Here is a 17,289-nt window from a genome sequence, read left to right as displayed (position 1 = left end):
CCCGTCATTCCAATCCCGGCCGTGCGCAAACCTGGGCCCCGCCCCGAGCCCCCCGAAGGCGCGCGGCCGGGGGCCGCGGGACGGACACGGGTGTGTGTCGTGGCCCCGTGCCCCAGGCTCCCTAGGCGGGGTTGGGAGCCCGGGGGCGGGGGACAGACGGGGGCCGGGGGCCGGGGGCCGGGCGGGCGTGGTGGGCGTGGCCCTCCCGGAGCTGGAGGGTGGGGTCTGTACCGACCCCGCCCTCCACGGCCAGCCAATGGGGGCCGAGGAGCGCGCGGGATTGGAGCAGGCGCGGGCCGGCGGCGCGGGGGCGGGGGCCGGGGGCGGGGCGAGGCGAGGCGGGCGCTGTCAGCGCGGTTATAAGGGAGGGAAAAGTTGCGAGCGCCGGCAGCCGGGCAGGCGCACGCTCGTACGGCGGCGGCGGCGGCAGGGCGGGGCCGGCAGTGCGGGCGGCGGCGGCGGCGGCGGCGGCGGTGGCGGTGGAGGAGCCCCCGGAACGCCACCTCGCTTCCCCCGGAGCCTCTCGGACCTCGGGGCGGCGCAGGCGCTCGAGGACTTCTCCGCGCAGACATGGGCGGCGTCGGGGAGCCGGGAGGGGAGCGGGGGCCGCGGGAGGGGCCCGCGCAGCCGGGGGCGCCCCTGCCCACCTTCTGCTGGGAGCAGATCCGCCCGCACGACCTGCCGGGCGACAAGTGGCTGGTCATCGAGCGCCGCGTCTACGACATCAGCCGCTGGGCACAGCGGCACCCGGGCGGCAGCCGCCTCATCGGCCACCACGGCGCCGAGGACGCCACGGTAAGGAAGCCCACCGCCGGTGGGCTGGAGCCTGGCGCTCGCCAGGGCCTGGGTGGTGGCCCTGGGTCCCGCTCCATGTGCAGGGCCTTAGCATCCTTCCTCCCTCCGCTGACTTTTGACTGCCACGCGCACCGGGCACCCAGAGTTGGGATGGACTGGCCAGGGGCCTGATGTGGGGTGAGGAGGCCATTTCCCTGCGGGGAGGACCCGCACTCTGTCCGTGGAGCGTCTGTGGGGGCGGAAGGGGCTCTCCTAGGTGGGTGTGTCATGGCGGACAGGGCCTGACCTGGGGGAGGGCCCTCCCTGCTGCTCTGAGGTTCCTGTCTTACTTCTGGGTTCCCCAGACCAGGTCGCTCATTCTGGGTGCTTGCTGGGAGCTAGGGGCAAGGGCAGGGTCCCCAGGGGTGGGCAGGGATGTACCATCAGAGGCAGGGGGCTGGGCAGCAAAGCTTGGGCAGGGCCGGGAGGTCTGTGGCTTTCCCAGGAGCTGCTGTAAACTGCTCGGAGGGATAGTGACTCACCTCTCCTGGGCTGGCAGCTGCACGTGGGAGGACTTTGCCAGCCAGGCTGGGTGGGCCTCTGCGGGAAGCACAGTCACCCCAGGAACAGGCTGGACCCTGGGGACCCCGACTTCCCATTCACAGCCCAAGTCTAGACAAGGAGGGATGTGGCCTGGCCCCTCAGAACCGTCTGGCTGGATCCCAGGGGTATATTAGGACAAGACTTACCAGCCCCCTTTCCTTAGCCTCCCTCCTGGAGATTAAGGGTTGAGGCCAAGGTGCATTATGCTTGACCATCCAAAATTCTAAGTTGACTACATTGGGTACCAGGAAGGTCTTCGAGACCAGAGGGGGTGAATCCGTAATGGTGGAACTTTAGGTAGCAGAGGAGATTCTGTCCTGTCTGGGGCCTGTCAGCATCCCTGTTGCCACGGCCGCCTGCTCTCAGCCCACTGCCTTCTCCCATGGGTTGGGCAATCTTCGCTAGACTCTTTTAGGAAAAATAGTGTCTCTTCCCCAATTCCACCCTAGGAGGCTGAAGGGTTAGGATGAGAAGCCTCCTGAAACTCTAAAAACTGACAGAAAGCCATGTCCAAGGGTAACGAGGAGCTGGGCGCTAGCCCAAGGGGACAGCACAGCGTGGGGCCAGTGAGTGTGCAGGTGCCTGCACGCACTTAGGAGTGCGGTCGGTCATATGTGTGCGTCTCTGCCAGGGCGTGGCGGCTGTGAGGGCCAGAGCCCTCCCCCACAGCCTGGCCGAGCACCAGCCTCCCTTCAAAGGTCTTAAGGATGCCTGTTCTGGCCTTTTTCAACCTGCAGGACAGGAGTGGGCGGGTGAGGAGATGGACTACAGAGAGCATTTCTTACCGCTTTTTCCTGCCAGGCCCATGCTGGGGGCCATCCCAGCATGAGATTCCTAACTTACATTCAGCTTGATATCCTGAGACTTCCACCTGACAGTTTTCTTATTGATTCAGGTCCAATAAGGTCTGTTTTTTTAAAAAAAATCTGTGCTTCCTGCCAGCCACGCATGTCCTTCCTCTAAGCCTAGTTTCTTTGTCTGTGAAGCTGCCTGAGGACAGAGCATGCCTTCAGCTCGTGGCCCAGGGCTGCTCTGTAGTAGTTTGAATTCAGTAAATGTTGCTGGCTCTTAAGTGTGAATGTGCCCTGCAAACTGTAGAGTGCAGTGGGAAGACCATGGCACAGCTATCCCTTTGCTGGATGACCTTGTCTTGTTCCGGCCCTGTCTGTAATAGAAAAGGATTGCTTTAGGCCATCTCTTAGCTCCCTCAGGGCCCCAGACACTGGGCTGGAGTTGCCAGAAATACCTGGTCTGTTCAGGCCAAGGGGACTGTGAGTTGGCTGGGGTGGGGGACCCCAGACTTTGTCTATGATGGCCCTGCAGGGCAGACCAGGGGTTGGACCAGCCCAGTGCCCTATGCAGTTGGACCAGCCCTGTGCCCTGAGCCCAGACCCCAGGCGCTCCACCCAGGCCCGGGCACTCAGGTGGGGGTGAGGCAGCCATCTTGCCAAGGCTGAGTTCCAGCAGCCAGCTCTCACCCGGCTGCCCATCAGCTGTTCTCATGTCCAGGCAACAGAGCCTTCCTGCCAGGAAATTCCCAGAGTTCCTGTGCCATGAAGTCAGCCTATGGCCATCCTGGGACACAAAGCTGTGTGCCCGGGGGAGAGTGCTCTGGGCCCTGGGCCAAGTTTGTCTAAGTGTCGTAGGCAGCCTGAGACTCTCAGAGCAAGCCAGGGAGGGGCAAGGCCCAGAGGCTGTTGGCCATAAGTATAAAAGGCCATTCACTGAGCATCTACTATGTGCCAGGTTTTGATTTGGCACTTGCTTCAGTGATTCTCTCTTTTAGCCTTCAAGATAGCCCTATCAGGCAGGCACTATTATTGTTACTCCCACTTTACAGATATAAAAACTGAGGCTCAGAGAGGCAAAGTCACTTGAAATTAAGTGGCATGTCTGGGATTGGAATCCACAGCCATGCTCTTAACTGCATGCTACACTGCCTACACAGCCACTTAGCTGTTTCTTTCAGTCATTCATTCATTCTTTAATGACTGAATCATTAAGTCTGTCAAAGAGCATCTCCTATGTGCCACTCTATTCTAACCTCTGGAGATGTCGCTGCGAACAAAACATCTACAGGGAGAGAGTACATGGCAGAGGGATCTGCTAGAGCAAAGGCTCAGAGATGGGACGGTACTTCCTGTATCCCAAGAATGCAGCGGGGCTGCAGGAGAGAGCCATGAGAGAGGGGCCGCAGCGAGGGTGAGAGGCAGCCGGGGCTGGCTCCTGCTGGATGTTTGTGTCCTTGGAAGGAAGAGGAGGGGGAGCTATGGAGGGAAGAGCAGGGAAGCGAACAGAATGTGGTGGACATTTAAAAGGATCCCTAATGGAAAGGACAAAGGCAGAGCCTCCCAGGAGAAGAGTAGAGGCCAAGAGAAGGGATGATGGGACCTGTCCTCCCCTAGGAGAGGCCACTCAGAAGAACCACTCAAGTGGGCCCTGAAGTGCCAGGGCAGAGGGCAAGAGATGTTGCGGATGCAGGCACACCGGTGGGAGCCATTAGGATTTATCTGTATGTTGTCTTTACAGATTGAGCTGGTCTGGCTTCATTCTCTGACCTCGGACATGTCCTTCCCCCAGTGTAAAGGGGATTAGAGTGCTTTTGTCCTGGGCACACGATGGGGATGGTGCTGGGTGCCTGGGTGCCCAGTTACCATGGGCAACAAAGCCCTGTACCCATGGGGGTGATGAACCCGCTGCCCACAGCTCCTTGGAGAGGATGAGGAGTTTCCCAGCTCTGGTGCCCTTTGGGTTGAAGCTCTAAGAGCTGTGGGATGATCCAAGATCCAGCAGACCTCTGAGCCCCCTTCCCTAGGACTCTCCCTCTAGGTGGCCCTCGGGGCCTGACCCAAACTGGATGGGCGTGGCCAGTGCTACTGCCAGAGGCTGCATCATAGTAATGCAGCCCATAGTTATTGACCAGCCACTGTTCTGAGGGTTTGGATGTGGTAACTAATTTAATTCTCTTAACAGCCTTATAAGGTGGGTCATATTGTTAGCCCATTTTGTAGATGAGGAGACTGAGGCTGAAAATGGGGCGAAGTAATAAGACCTTCTTGGGACCCTTGGAAGGCAGGGCCTTCATCCTTGGGCTTAGAGGGTATGGTTCATGTTTGGGTGGTCTCCTATGAGAGACGCCAGGGAGAGGATGGGAAGGAGCGTCTGAGTGCTGGACATGGATTCCTGTTTTATCCTTCCACCTGGGAGAGGGAGAGAGGCAGGAATTTCTCGGGGTGTCCTCTGAAGCATACCTCCCCCACCCCCATCTCCAGCAAAGTGTAAGGAGTCAGCAAGGGTGGACCCAGACCATCGGAGCCCCCAGCAGCCTGCTCCGTTCCCTGCTCCACCCTTTTCCTGACTGATCTGGAACATTCCCTATTTTTTGGGGAATGACCAAAAACCCTTCTTCCCATGCTGTGTCTCGTGGGTGGGAGAAAAATTACCAGCCCCTCCTGTTTCACTCAGCATACCATCCTCAAGGTTTATCCATGTTGCAACATGTGTCAGAATTTCATTCCTTTTTAAGGAAGAAACATGATGCGGATTCCTTCTCTTCCCTTCTTATAACCAAAAAATCTGTTCTGACAAGGTCAGCTAAATTACAGTGTCCTGGGAGATCTGGGATAAGTCAGTAGTCACGTTCACCTGTCCTGGGAAACACCTCAGGCTTGGTCAGGACTTGACAGAGACAGGCAGAGACACATCTTCATTCTTGTGCCCCACACCTGCAAGCCCACCTTTGGCAGGCACTAAGTGGACTCTCGGGGAGGGTGCACATCAGGGCAGCTCATGTAAGTGCTTGGCTGGGAAGCACTTGCTGGACTCCAGGCCCCTTCTAAGTGCTTTACCTGCCCCCATCAACCCGTGAGATGGGCATTTGCGGTTCCTATTCACTGATGAGAAAACAGAGTGGAGAGGGCTGCAGTCTTGTCTGGGGCTCCCTGGCTCCTAAGTGGCGGCTCAGGTTCCATCCCAGGCAGGCTGGCTCCGGAGCGACACCCCCTCCCCAACTGACCGCTATATGAGGAGTGCTTAGTGGGACTAGGGGCAGGGCTGGGGCTCTGGGGACCTAGCTGAGCCCCTCGGGGGTTTCCAGGGACCGAGGCAGGGCTGAGATGAAGCTGTATCCTGAGGGAATGGGAATATCACACACAAGACAGACCCGGGTTCAAATCCCAGCTCTGCCACTACAAATTCTGTAACTGGGCAGGTGTTGCCACCCTCTGAGCCTCCATTTCCTCACCAGGAAATTGGTTCATGCCCCTGTCTCAGGGGCTGTGGAGGCTTGGCTCCTGCCTACTCATTCACACCTACGACCAAGTGCTGGCTCTGTGCCAGCCTCTGAGGACACACTATGAATACAGCCTGTCACTGCCCTGGGAGCTCATGTTTGGGGGTGTTGTTTTGATTGCAGCAGCTTCACCCAACTCTGCTCCGAGACCCAACAAGAGACCTCGAGTGCCACCTTTGACTCGCTCGGGGGGGGTGAGGGGTCACAGGGCTTGGCACGCATACCCCTGGGAGGATGCTTCTGGGTACATCAGGGCTAGCTGAGGGTGGGACCTCCTGCATGCCCTGAGACTCCGTTGTGAGGCCCAAGAACCGCCCTCCTGTCCTCCACAGCCCAGGCTTCCAGCAGTTGGAAATTTGGCTGCTTGGGATAATGACCGGCCTCATGGTGAGGATCCCCCATGACCACCTAGGAGGTCCACTGCCTCCTCTCTGGCCCAGAAGTGGCTACCCTGGGGTGACTGCTGAGTGGCCACAAGCAGCTTTGTAGTCAAAGTCAAACCTAGATTCTGATCCAACCTTAGTCACATTGAGCTGTGTGACCTTGAGTTAGTGGCTTAACCTCTCTGAGTCTTAACTTTTGGCTGGCCCCTGGGTCCTTGAGCAAAGGCCCAGACAGGACTGGTCATGTGACCCCAGCCAGTATTCCATACAAAGCTGTCTGCCGGTACATCAGGTTTCTGTTGGAATCTGAGGCCCCACATTGCTGAGACTCCCTAACAGCACAGAAGTGCAGACCCAGGGGAGGCCACCCAGCCCCAGGAGCCCAGCTTGCTTCCCAAGGGCCTGCACAGTCTTACCCGTCTCTTTTCACCTATAGAGCCCTGTCCACAAGCTCTGGGGTTTTCTGACCCAGTCCTTAGGTGGCTCACTTCACCGCTTGTCATTGGCTGGAAGACCCTTAGGTGGGCCTGGCTCTGTCCTCCCCACTCAGTGCCTGTAGTACAGGGGTGGCCTGGGTGAATCAGGACCAAGGAAAAGGAGTCACGGAGGCCAACCTGCCCCCCACCTCCTCAGCTCCTGGGCTCCAGGGGGTGCCTCCAGAACAGACACAGGGGATGGAAAGGGAAAGGCTCGGAGGGAGGAAATCTTGAGGCCATAGCCACAGCTTGCATGTTCTGCCGTGTGTATTTCTATGTGTGCCACACGTGCAAGGCTGCGTCTGGCTGAGTGGCCACATGGGCTGTGAGCGTGGGCACGTTTCTGAGTTTCTGAGACTGGCTGGCCAAGGTGGGTTGGATGGGTGTGTCTGCAGGTGTGTGCAGGTGTGCAAGACACTGCCGCTTTGTGAGCATCTGGGCTCCAGGTGCCGCCAGGCAGTTTCAAAGTGCTGACCTGAAAGAAACTGAGGCCAAACATATAAAGCATAGGATTTATTGAGACGGTATGACAATTGCAACTGGGAAACACGTAGGTCAGGTCGCCCTGAGAAGTGCCCCGAGGAGGCCAGCAGAGCATAGCACTTTATAATCACAAGAAAGGGGGAAGGGTCAAATGAGAGAGAAGACAGCCCCGCCTAGTCACTTCATCAGGTTTTCTATTGGTTGTACATGAAGCATAGATTTGGGATGGTCACTCGTTTACATCCTACATGCAGAGATCTAGGGTAAGGGTCCCAAGAAGCATTCTAGGTTATTTTATGGCTTTCTGGTGCCATCCTGTGTGCTTCTGAGAAAAAAGAGTCTTATGACAATGTTTTCCAGGATAGGTGGACGTGACTACTGAGTTATCCCAGATCTCTCAAGGCATTACAATTTAGCTGACCGGGTCAGAGCAGATTTTTTGGTTATCAGAAGGAAAGAGAGGGAATCAGCGTCTTCTGACATATGTTCAGTGTGGATGGACCTGGAGGACATTATGCGAAGTAAAACAAGCCAGGCACAAAAGGATAAATACTGTGTGCTTGCTTTTATATGAGGTTCCTAGAGTGGTCAGATGCATAGAGACAGAAAGCCTGGGGTTGCCAGGGGATGGGGAGGAGTTTCTTGGGTGTAGTCAGCGTTTTCACTGGGGAAGATGAAAAAGTTCTGGAGATGGATGTTGGTGATGGTTGCACAACAGTGAATGTATCTAATGTCGCTGAACTGTACACCCAAAAATGGTTAAAATTTTATGTATATTTTACTACAATTAAAGAAAAAAAAAAAAAGAGTTAAAGCTGGGCAGTCCAGAACAGAAGGGCTCTGAAGTCTCATCCCCTGGTTTGCCCAGGGAAGAGAATGGACTAGCTCAAAGTCACACCATGAGAGGGGTCAGCAGAACCCCAAGAGCAGCCGACCTCCTGGCTTCCCTGCCGACAGCAGCCCTAGATCCCCAGGCAGCCTCCTGCAGGTCCTCAGCCTCCCCTCTGCCCCTTCTCCTAGTTTTGCTGCCTCTCCTTCAAGGATCCTCTCCAGTGGTGATGTAGCGCCCTCTCCCATAATGACATTCAGGGTGCCACGTCAGCCTTCCCAAGGGACCAGGTTATTCTAGAAGCTGCACCCTCCCAGTCCCCCGGTCCCCAGGCTGCCCTGGGCCAGTAAGAGAGCAGGCAACAGGAAAGGGGATGTCCTAGCTGTTACTACTGTGCCCAGCAGGTGTCACTTCTGTTTTAGGCTACACAAGCTGGTAGGCTCATTAGCAAGAGGACAAAAGGAGGCCCCTGTTCTCAAATCAGTCTTCTTCAAAGGTGTTTCCTTTAGCAGCTGTGGCCCCTCAGTCACCTTCCCCAGGCCATGGGGACAACACCACCCCAGTCCATTCAGGCTGCTGTGTGGCTGTGGCCAGCCTCTGAAAGTGAAAAGATAAAAATCAGTTGAAGAGCCATAAACAATGAATAAGCCAATTCCAGGACCACAGACCTCACAGGAAGGCTAAGTGAGCCAGGTGTGAGCTCCTGTGCACTAACACTGCAGGACCTCCTGGGCCACTTCCTGCCGGTCTCTTTCCCTCCCCCTTTATCTTTCCTCATCCCTCTTTCCCTCTAACCACGCTTTCTTTTCTCTTTCTCCTGCCTTGCACTGCACCCCACCCCAGCTAGTATAGAGAATCAGGAATGTTAGATTACTCATTTTATTTACCTTTTTAAAAAATTATATCTTCCCTTCCTGCTTTTTAAATTAAATGAGTTTAACTGTTCAAGTATCTTCCTTACAAACTCCTAAGAACTCATTGTGTGTGACTCTCAACTGATTCGCCCCCTGGTAGCCCCAGTGGTCCTCAGTTACAAGTCCCCCCCCACCCCTCCACCACTTGACCCACTGCTTGTGTTTGTAAAAACTGGGTAAATCTAACATTTGTGACCCAAACCGTATTTTTTGTGCAGTAGAAACATGTATGACTTCTGGAAATCTTTTCAGAAAAGCCAAATCCTTTGATAAAAAAAGAAAAAAATCTGCTCTGATCAGGGCAGCTAAATTATAGTGTCTTGGGAGATTTGAAATAAGCCAGCAGTCCCATCATCCATCTGTCCTGGAAAATGTTAGCATAAGACCATGTTACTTAGAAGCGGGTATAATGGCACCAGGAAGCCATAAAATAACCAGAGATGCTTCTTATAACTCTTCCCCTAGATCCCTGCATGTGAGCTGTAACCTAGTTACCATCCCAAATCTATACCTTATGTACACCAATAGAAACCCTGATGAAGTGATTACACAGGGCTGTCCTCTCTCTCTCTCTCGTTTGATCCTTCCCCCCTCTGTGATTATAAAATACTAAGCTCTGCTGGCCTCTTCAGAGCACATTTCTTAGGGTGACCTGACCTATACGTTTCCCTGGTTGCAATCATAATGCTGGCTCAGTAAATCCTTGCTATATGTATCTGGCCTCCGTTTCTTTTAGGTCAACACTTTTATAAAAGGAATCAGAGTCTCCAGGGTGGTCTTTCTGTAAATTCAGATTTTTACACACTCAGCCATGTTTGCAGAAGGGCCCCCTGTGCTGGGCGAAGCAGATAGGGTACAGCAGGCAAGGGTTGACAAGCAGGGCACCTGGGGCCAGGGGAGGACCAGGGAGGGCTCTTAGGCAAGGCTGACACATTTGGTCTTATTTCCTTGACTGCTGAACAACCAGATGACTGTCTGTCTCTTTGTCTGCTCTGCCTGGATATCAGCAGTCTTTCTGCCCTGTCTGTGCTGGCTGCCTCTGAGTGCTGCTCTGTCTGCCTGTCTGTCCACCTGACTGTCTGTTCTCCTTCAGGATGCCTTCCGTGCCTTCCACCAGGATCTGGATTTCGTGCGCAAATTCCTACAGCCCCTGCTGATTGGCGAGCTGGCCCCGGAGGAGCCCAGCCAGGATGGACCCCAGAATGTGAGAAGAGCCCTGGCAGAGGCTCAGCTCCCCCGAGGGGAGGGTGCTAGAGGGTTTGGGGGGCATCGGCACATTGCCAGTATCAGCTCCCTCTGCAGTACCCCAAGGGGATGCTGGGCCAGGGCTGGGCAGGCATTTGAAGATGAAGCTGTGGCGATGCCCTGCAGGAGTTCAGGGCTCCAGGGCTGGCTTGGCTAGGCACTTGCTGTGGGTCCCCAGGTGAGCCCCTTCCCTGCTGGGCCCAGTGACCCCATCTACAATGAGGATTTTGATGAACTGAGCTCTGTCTAAGGGTTTCTCTCCTGGCTCTGGCTTTCTCTGCTTCTTTCCCACCCCACACCTTTTGGAGGAGGAGGAGATTTTGCCACCAGCCATTTCCCAGGCTCACACCCCAGCCTAGGTGTTCCTGCCCCTCCAGCCACTTGGGCCACATCCCTTGGGCCTGGTAGTGGGAGGAGTGGCTGGGGTTTGGGGAGCAATGGGAGGCCTCTGGGGAAGGTGGGGGTCTGGCTTCCCCAGCTGACTGGCCACTCTGCCATGGCAGGCCCAGCTGGTTGAAGACTTCCGTGCCCTGCGCCAGGCAGCCGAGGACATGAAGCTGTTTGAGGCCAACCCCACCTTCTTTGCTTTCCTGCTGGGCCACATCCTCGCCATGGAGGTGCTGGCCTGGCTCATCATCTACCTCCTGGGCCCCGGCTGGGTGCCCAGCATCCTGGCCGCCCTCATTCTGGCCATCTCCCAGGTGACCTGGCCCTGCATTGCAGCCACCTCGGGCTGCCCAACTGACAAAAGGCCCAGCACATGTGGGCACTCTGGATATATTTGCTGAATGAGGGAATGAATGAATGAATGAATGAATGAATGAGTGAACAGCCAGAGGGCCCATAAGGCGTGTCTGTGGCTGTGAGCTAAGGAAGTTCCTCATTTACTAAATCCTGAGCCAGCACAGGGCTGCTGACCACAGCTCCACAACAGACTTGCACAGCCCCTCCACCACCCTGAAAGTCAGTTGTTCTCATATGCAGAAAGAGGATGCTGACCCACAAGGGTCTTGAAATGGGGCATGAGCTGTGGGCATACCCTGCAAGCTGGAAGGGTGCACTGGTGCTCCAGGGCTGGGCTCCAGGTGGCCAGCACCCTCCTCCCTGGCTGGAGCAGGCACCGGCGAGTTCCATCCCTGTCAAGGCTCCCTCCCACTGACTCCTGACCCTGCCTCTCCCTGCAGGCCCAGAGCTGGTGTCTGCAGCATGACCTGGGCCATGCCTCTATCTTCAGGAAGTCCCGGTGGAACCACGTGGCCCAGCAGTTTGTGATGGGGCAGCTGAAGGTGAGGGTGGGCAGCCAGACACCGAGTTTGGGGTGCACCGCTGGGTCTGCCCCAGTGTGTGGGCACAGAGTGGTGGGCACAGCCCAACCCTACCGCTCAGAGCCCCCTCCTCCCCCACAGGGCTTCTCTGCCCACTGGTGGAATTTCCGCCACTTCCAGCACCATGCCAAGCCCAACATCTTCCACAAAGACCCAGACGTGACCGTGGCACCCGTCTTCCTCCTGGGGGAATCGTCTGTGGAGGTGGGTGAGGAGGGACGTGGACGCCCTGAGGCCAGGCTTGCAGCTGAGGGGGGACCAGCAGTGACTGAGCCCCCCACTCTAGCTCCAGGCTGAGCCCCTGCCCCAGTGGGATTCCCTCCCGACCTCCCAGCCTGCTGGGGATGTGGGGCCCAGTTGCTAGAATCTAGAGTTGCCTTTGACCCTTGGCTCCAGCCAGCCCCCTGACCTTGCCTGGGAGAAGGAGGGCCTGGAGAGCTGCTCACCCCAGCCGCCGCCTGTCTCCACAGTATGGCAAGAAGAAGCGCAGATACTTACCCTACAACCACCAGCACCTGTACTTCTTCCTGAGTGAGTGTCCACTGGCCCTCCTGGGGTCGGGGGGCGTGCCTGAGCCTGCACTGTCCTCTCCACCGTCCTGAGCCACTCCCAGCCCAGGGGAGCAGAGGCCTACCTGTTAACCTCCCTCACCGGGGCAGCCTGCCGGCCTCTCCAGCCTCTGCTCTGCACGCCCACCCTCCCAGCGCCTGCCTGGGGTGCCTTCTGGCCCCATGCAGAGCAGACACAGCCTTGCCAGAGCTTTCTCAGGCCCAGTTAGAACTCCTTCCTGCCCTCACATCAGGGAGTCCTAGAGTGTTTGGGCAATTACTGGGGTGGACAGGGTGAAGATCCGAGGCTGGCCCCTGACCTGCAGCAGAAGGGACATGAGAGGCAAAAGCCACAGGGCAAGGGCCACCCTGGTGAGGCTCCAACTCAGAAGGAACAAGTGTGGACCAGGCCTTGTGGGTGACATGGTGTCATCCCAGTTGGAAGGGACCAGCACCAGTGTCCCATGGGTGTTCCTGGAGTAATAGCCCCACTCCCCCACACTGCCTCCCACCCTGCCTGAACTCTCTCCTGCCCCGTTCTTGCAGTTGGCCCACCGCTTCTCACCCTGGTGAACTTTGAGGTGGAAAATCTGGCGTACATGCTGGTGTGCCTGCAGTGGACAGTGAGTGCTCAGGACCCCAGGCATACCGATGTGCTGGCAGGAGTGGGACTTCAGGGGACAGCCTCCATCCACAAATATAAACAGGGTGCACAAGCAATGGTCTGGTTCACGTGTGTGTGTATGTCACACATGCACATGGGGGAGAGTGAATGTGCATGTGACTGTGTTCGTGTGTGTGTGCAGGGGGAGCACAAGCATGCACGTGACTGTGTACGTGTGTGCTGAGGGGAGACCAAGTGTGCACATGACTGTACGTGTGTGTGTGCAGGGTGGGCACAAGCATGCACGTGACTGTGTACGTGTGTGCTGAGGGGAGACCCAGCATGTGCATAACTGTATGTGTGTGTGTGCAGGGGGAGACCCAGCATGCATATGACTGTGTGAGTGTGTGTGTGCAGGGGAGTGCAAGCATGCACGTGACTGTGTACATGTGTGCTAGGGAGACCAAGTGTGCACATGACTGTGTACGTGTGTGTTCACAGGGGAGTGCAAGTGTGCGTGGGGAGGCAAGGTGGAGTCTCTCTCTCTGTAGAGGTGTCCCCCCTGGAGGGGAATCACCAGACCAACTCTGCTGGCCATATGTGTCCCAGGCAGGGGTTCCCCCCAGCACCCTCCATGGTACCTTCACTTCCAAAGTCAGCCCTGTGAGCTGGCAGGGCAGGGACCCTGTTCCTTTCTTTATCCAGCTGAGGAAACTGAGGCCCAGGGAGAGGTGGTGGCCTGTCCAGGACTCCGAGGCAGATCAGGCAGAAGGGGTGGATGACCCCAGCGACCCCTCCCACCCACCTATCAGGCCTCCAGACCCCGGCCACCCGGAGGCCACTCAGTCTCACCTCTGCCCTCCTCTGTAGGACTTGCTCTGGGCTGCCAGCTTCTACGCCCGCTTCTTCTTGTCCTACGTCCCTTTCTACGGTGTCACTGGGGTGCTGCTCCTCTTTGTCGCTGTCAGGTATGGCCAGATTTGGAGTGGCACGGAGGGCGGAGGTCACATACAGTCGCAATGATCTGACCACAGCATCCCCCGCCCCCAGCCTTCATTTCCCCATCTGCAGAATGGGGACAGCAGTACTGCCTCCTAGGTTGCTGGGGGTGTCCACCCTCATGAGCAGGGCTGCTCGGGGCTCAGCCTCACAGTGGACACCGCTCCATTTAGCTTCTTTATACACCAGTGAGGGAGCAATGGCCACAGTCCCATTGTATAGGTGAGGAAGCTGAGGCCCAGGTCTGGGGGACAGCCGCACTCCAGCCTCCACCTGCTGTGCCTAAGGGGTGAGCTGGACATGGGGCAGTGCCCAAGCCTCCTTCCACAGGGTTCTGGAGAGCCACTGGTTCGTGTGGATCACACAGATGAACCATATTCCCAAGGAGATCGGCCGAGAGAAGCACCGGGACTGGGCCAGCTCTCAGGTGGGTGGTGGGGGCAAGGAGGGATGGGGCCCCTGCTGGGGCTGCCGGGTGTGGGAGCGTGCTGTGGGGTCAGGGCTCCGTGCCAGCCCCTCACCTGTGCCTTGCCCACTCCTGACAGCTGGCAGCCACCTGCAATGTGGAGCCCTCGCTCTTCAACGACTGGTTCAGTGGCCACCTCAACTTCCAGATCGAGCACCAGTGAGTGCGGGGGCCCAGCAGGTGGGGCGCGAGGCCTGAGCCCATGGGCTGGATTCCGAGTCCCTTTCTAGGCTTTCCCAGAGGCCAAGACGAGAGCCCTGGACTGGCAGGAGGCCCCCTGGGAGAGGCAGTGGGCAGTTTTTGCCCACCTCGGGTGCCAGCATGTGCTCCCCTACCCCCAGCCTCTTCCCCACGATGCCGAGGCACAACTACCGCAGGGTGGCCCCGCTGGTCAAGGCGCTGTGTGCCAAGCACGGCCTCAGCTACGAGGTGAAGCCCTTCCTCACTGCCCTGGTGGACATCGTTGGGTAAGGCCACAGCCCGGGCTCCTGCTGGTTTCCCAAGGGCCCATGTCCACCCTTATCCTGGTCAGCCCCCTTCCTGAGCACCTGGAACCCTAAACTCATGCGGGTCCCTCCCTAAGAGCTGGCATTCGAGGCCTTTCCAGATTGCTCCACTTTCTGTCCTTGGCCCGCGCCCTCCCTCCCTTTCCCAGCGTTTATTCACACGGTGAGAATTTACGGAGCAGCTACCGTGGGCTCGGGCCCCGTCCTACAAACACAGCAGTGAGCAAAATGGGCCGAGGTCCTTGCCTTCCTGGGACTGATGTTCTAGCAGGAGAAGCAGAAAGCAAGCAGTTAGAATAACAAGTAAATTACAGAAAATATGCAAAGCGCTTTAGCAAAACAACCACCACCACCACCTCTCAGGGCAGGGGCAGGTGATGGGAATGCCAGGCAGGGGTTGCAATATTTAATGGGGTGGCAGGGTGGGCGGTATTGAGGAGCTGACATGCGAGCAGAGACAGGGAGGAGGAGAGAGGGCCGGCCACAGGGCATCTGGCGGAGTGTTCCGGGCAGAAGGCACAGCGGTGCCGAGTCCCTGAGGCGGGAGCCTGCTGATGTGCTCGGATGGGGAAGGCAATGACCCGGCGAGTGTCGCAGCAGAGAGAGCAGAATGAGGCTCCCACAGCCGGCCAGGGGAGGGTGATGGGGCTCAGCCCCAGTGGGAGCCTCGGAGGTAGGGACAGAGATCGGATTCTAGGTCTTCTCCCTCTGTGCCTTTGCACGTGCTATTCCCTTTACTTGGATGCCGTTCCCTCTGTACTGGTGTGCACAGCCCTGCTTGTCCTTCATGACCCTTTCCAGCCTGATCCTCTGAGCCCCTCCCACTGGGCACAGCCCCCTCAGAGCACCTGGCACAGGGTTTCCTAGAGAGCTGTTAATATTTCTGGCTCTTCTGCCTGAGATTGGGCTCCTGGTGGGAAAGTTCTATGTCCTATATGTCTGGGTCACAGGGCCCAGCAGGAGGCCACAGGGAAAACTGGGTGAAGGATGGACAGGCCCACTCAGGCTCATGCCTGGACTTGGCCTTGGCTGCCCCCCCCCATCCCCAGTCTAGGTTCCACTCCAGTTAATGAGTGCTTAGCTTCCTCTCCCAACCCACCCCCCGGCCCCACATAGCTGCTTGTCCCTGTGGGAAGGGACCCACAGGGAATAAAGATGTCTTCATTCACACTCATCATGGGGGATACAGGGGGCCATTAGTATCTTGCAATTGATTCCTAACACCCCCCCCACCCCCGTCCCAGGTCCCTGAAGAAGTCTGGTGACATCTGGCTGGATGCCTACCTCCACCAGTGAAGACAGTGCCCAGGCAGGCGGAGAAGGGGTAAGGGCCCAGGGCCCCACCGACGCCAAGCTGGCCCCAGGCAGCATCAGCACCCCTACCCTTCCACCCCCAAGCCTGGGACGCCCTGCCTACCCTCCTGGTCCACCTGTCCTCCCCTCAGCCCCATGCCTGTCTGTTCAGCAGCCTTACAGTTGTGACTCTGAGCCCAGAAGGACTGGGGGTAGAGGCAGAGTACATAAAGCCACACATGAGCATGGCACGTTTTCCTAGAGCAAGAATTGGGAGGAAACTGTTATTTTTATATAAAAATAAACCCAGATATATTGTGCAGTAGAGTGCTGAATTTGCATGAATTTTGGAGCTGGCGTCTGCCCCAGGCTTCCCAGAGGTATTAAGGCCCTTGGGCCATCGGTGTGAAGGGAGGTGGGGATGGAGCATAAGGAGCTCCCCTCGGTTCTGGGTGCTCTGGGTTGGGGAGCCGGCATCTGCCCAGCCTCAGATCCACCTGCCGGCCTGCTCTCTTCCTGTTCATCCACTTACCACCGATCTGGAGTGGGTCCTGCTGGGCTTCACCTCACTTTACCCCTCTGCATGATGGGACAGGGGCTGGTCCAGCAGGCGAGGGTCCAGGGTTGAGGGCCTCCAGAGCACCGGACAGGGAAACCGGGGTGTCCAGTGGGCCACTACCAATCTCAGTACCACACTTGGCATCCCATAGGTGGTGGCGGTGCAGCCTCACTGCTCCCAGTGGCCCACAGGAGGCAGCACCAATCTCCCCCAGGCCCACTGCTGCAGCAAATAAGCTGGACTCCCAAGGCATGATACTCCCAGCCATGAGTCCTCAGTTTGGGTACTTGCCCCGACTGATTGGCATCCTTGGGCAGAGCACTACCCTTCACCAGGCTCCAGGCTCCTCATCTGGACAACAGGTGCTGCTGGACTGTGCCTGTAGGTTTTTGTGTTCTTTCTGTTTTTGTTTTTTTGTCAGTCGGCCAGCAGGGGGATGCCTGTGGGTTTTTGGACAGTACTAGGGAGGGTTTCGACTTGCCTCTTGGGGCGTCCTTAAGGTGTTCCCTCTGCAGGGAGTCCCCCTTTCTGTAGCCAACTGTCCAAATACTAATGACTCCTGGCACCACGTGGGCATGCCCGAGCCAGGGAGGGCTGCAGATGGCATTCCCTCCATCCCCTACCTACCTGGCAGGGCTCGGTCCACACCCTGACAGACAGCCAGCAGAGCTCCTATGGTGGCCCTGATGCGCTTATTGGAGAGATAGGTGTTAACACCACGGGCTCTGGGGTGGGGGTGTGCAGCGCGCTGAGCCTGCCGCTCCACCCGGGGGCGCCCGGAGTCTCTGCCGCGTTGTGGGGCGGGCTGTGCTCCATGCTGCCCCTGGTGGTGGTGGAGGGGAGTGCGCCCCCCGTCTGCAAATCACAAGTCACAGGGTAACTTGTTTCTAAGGCCCTTGGGGGAGGCTCCCACCCTCAGTAGCCACTCCAGGCCTTTCCCTGTTGCCTGGAATCCATCACTGGTGGGTCACCCTTGCTCTTGTCCCACTGT

The 17,289-nt window shown here is 57.5% G+C and overlaps 1 protein-coding gene across 2 annotated transcripts; it reads left to right on the top strand.

Moving 5' to 3' along the window:
* The first annotated feature begins 475 nt into the window (after positions 1-475).
* On the top strand, positions 476-16,064 carry FADS3 (fatty acid desaturase 3). 2 transcript variants are annotated; one of them, XM_063093024.1, is made up of 12 exons: positions 476-795; positions 9,847-9,957; positions 10,502-10,699; positions 11,183-11,284; positions 11,405-11,527; positions 11,794-11,854; positions 12,418-12,494; positions 13,346-13,443; positions 13,805-13,901; positions 14,020-14,099; positions 14,282-14,407; positions 15,691-16,064. In XM_063093024.1, exons 1-12 carry the CDS (start codon positions 571-573, stop codon positions 15,740-15,742), a joined length of 1,350 nt encoding a protein of 449 aa, XP_062949094.1. In that variant the 5' UTR covers positions 476-570; the 3' UTR covers positions 15,743-16,064. The 2 variants fall into 2 exon arrangements, with proteins under 2 accessions (XP_062949094.1, XP_062949095.1); XM_063093025.1 differs by lacking the exons at positions 13,805-13,901; positions 14,020-14,099; positions 14,282-14,407; positions 15,691-16,064 and adding an exon at positions 13,526-13,792.
* The last annotated feature ends 1,225 nt before the right edge of the window (positions 16,065-17,289 follow it).

Source organism: Cynocephalus volans, chromosome 4 (assembly GCF_027409185.1).
Source record: "Cynocephalus volans isolate mCynVol1 chromosome 4, mCynVol1.pri, whole genome shotgun sequence".
In the NCBI taxonomy this organism is placed as follows: Eukaryota; Metazoa; Chordata; class Mammalia; order Dermoptera; family Cynocephalidae; genus Cynocephalus; species Cynocephalus volans.
Note: the sequence above shows the minus strand (reverse complement) of the source record. Positions and strands in the feature narration are given on the sequence as shown.

Bases quoted from the DNA above. Each gene is read 5' to 3' on its own strand.
- FADS3 (XM_063093024.1), top strand. From the start codon at position 571: ATGGGCGGCGTCGGGGAGCCGGGAGGGGAGCGGGGGCCGCGGGAGGGG. The intron at 10,700-11,182 runs GTGACCTGGCCC...CTCTCCCTGCAG, and splicing joins TCATTCTGGCCATCTCCCAG to GCCCAGAGCTGGTGTCTGCA. The intron at 14,100-14,281 runs GTGAGTGCGGGG...CCCTACCCCCAG, and splicing joins AACTTCCAGATCGAGCACCA to CCTCTTCCCCACGATGCCGA.